The following is a 1,869-nucleotide window of genomic DNA, read 5'->3' as shown; positions in this document are numbered from 1 at the left end:
GGGGCTGTACCTGTTCTGGATGGATTGGTGCTCGCAGCCGCTGTGCCCCACGATCTGGGTGATGTTCTTGGCCTCGCACCAAGCGCTCTTGTCCGGGAAGAGGGCGAGCTTGTTTATGGGGGGCGGTGCGGCCAGAAGCAGCGCCGGGAAGAGGGCACCGACCATGAACCGTAGCATCATGGCCAGCTCTGCCAAAATCCTGCAACTGGAGACAGAGAGCAAAGCGTCAGCGCGAGAGGAAACAGGCAAGCCAGTCCATTTCTGGTTCTTGGCTGTGACGAGCACAGGTACAAGCTCCCGGTGAGTTGGGGCTTACGTCTCCTTCCAGAGCCACTGCTGGGGCCAGGAAAGTTCCCCGAAACGCCGGGCAGGGAGTGGGACATGCTGCTCTGCCTCCTCCCTCTTCAAAACAAGCTCTGGGGCAGGCAGACACCTGCGGTACTGCTCCCCAGCTTTGTGCCAGGAGCAACAGCACGCTTTTCATCCTTTCCCACCCAAAGCTGGGCCGGGAGATGTTTGCAAAACAAAAGCGTCGCTGCCACGGGCCGAGCCAGGCTGGAGAAGTGTCGGAGCGCAGAAATGTTTTTCTTTGAGGAAGGAGCAGACTTTCCCACTTCCTTTTTTCCGCACCTTAAAAGCCCAAGCTGGCCTGGCTACAAGCTCTCCCCAACGAGAAGGGACGCCTTTCCCGGAAAGGAGAGCTGCTCTCCTCCGGGAAGCGCGCAGCAGGTGTCGCTGCAAGGCAGCAGCAAGAAGGGACACGTGGAAACCTCAATCCAGAGGCTAGAAACCCACAGAAGAGACAAATACAGCATTTATTTGTTTTTTATGGAGCCACTCAAATTCAGAAAGCAGTTACTCCAAGGACGGGCACTGGGTCTGCGGGACAAGGAGGGTCCTTTTAACACGAAGCAGAAATCTTGCTGGCAAAGGCAGTCGGCCGAGAAGGTTCCTTACGCCCTCCGAGAAATCCCACGCAGGGTTTCCTTGCGGGCCGGCTGTGTTCTCCAGCCAAGGTGCCTGCATTAACACTCCCAATCACTGGGGAAAGGCAGATGGAAAAGCATCACAGAAACAGGGAAAAATTTTTTCCCTTTGTGAGGTTTGGATGGAGTCATAGAGAAAAGCAGACATTTATACTTTCTGAAATATTTGTTAGAGCCCTGTTATTTGTTATTTCCTTCTATTTATTTATCCAGACAAAGATCCAAAGCCCACACTGGAAAGACTGCTGTTGATTCTCGTGGCTCCTGAGCCCAGCCCTCAATCACTCGCTGGGGAAGGAGAGGAAAAACGCCTTGTTTATCAGACACCAGTGTCCGAGGCAGCTCTGCCCTGGGGACTCCCAGCCGGGCGTTCCCCTGGTCACTCCGTCCATCTGCACGATCTTCACCAACACCTCCTCAGCTGGAGGACCACCATGTTTATCTAAAGAGTGAGACTACTAAACATTTCTCACAGCTCTCACGGGGCAAGAGGGTTTTGCCCTGTTACCCCCCAGCTCAGCCCAACCTCCTGGAGGGGATTCAAGAGGTGTTTCCCCATCCTCGATCCCAAGGTAGCCAGAAAAGGGCATCCTCCTTCCCCGGCCCCGGGATCTCTGGAGGTATCAGGTGAGGTTTCTGCTAAATTTTCTTATTTCCTGGTGACACGGGAGCCACAATGGCACGACGCAGTGACACCTTTATAGTCCTGGCTTCCTAATCCTCCCAGCGCTTCTTCACGCAAATGCCACGGGTCCCCAGGGAGAATCCTGACACAAAGCAAGGTTTGCAGGTTTGGTTTGAGGCAAGCAGAGGGCTTTAGCCCCTGAACTTGCACTGCTGTTAATGAGAGCAGTGATGTTAAACACATTTGCCCTAAAGACAA

General features: G+C 54.1%; 1 protein-coding gene across 1 annotated transcript in view; it reads right to left on the bottom strand.

The window, feature by feature from the left end:
* LOC104272593 (neuroblastoma suppressor of tumorigenicity 1-like) overlaps nucleotides 1-198 on the bottom strand; it is a 2,557-nt gene extending 2,359 nt beyond the window's left edge. The window contains exon 1 of the mRNA XM_009867633.1: nucleotides 11-198. Within this exon, the coding sequence (XP_009865935.1) occupies nucleotides 11-180 (170 nt within the window). The 5' untranslated portion in view covers nucleotides 181-198. The remainder of the gene's footprint in view (nucleotides 1-10) is intronic.
* Nucleotides 199-1,869: the final 1,671 nt, after the last annotated feature.

Source organism: Apaloderma vittatum, unplaced genomic scaffold (assembly GCF_000703405.1).
Source record: "Apaloderma vittatum isolate BGI_N311 unplaced genomic scaffold, ASM70340v1 scaffold28394, whole genome shotgun sequence".
Lineage (NCBI taxonomy): Eukaryota > Metazoa > Chordata > Aves > Trogoniformes > Trogonidae > Apaloderma > Apaloderma vittatum.
Note: the sequence above shows the minus strand (reverse complement) of the source record. Positions and strands in the feature narration are given on the sequence as shown.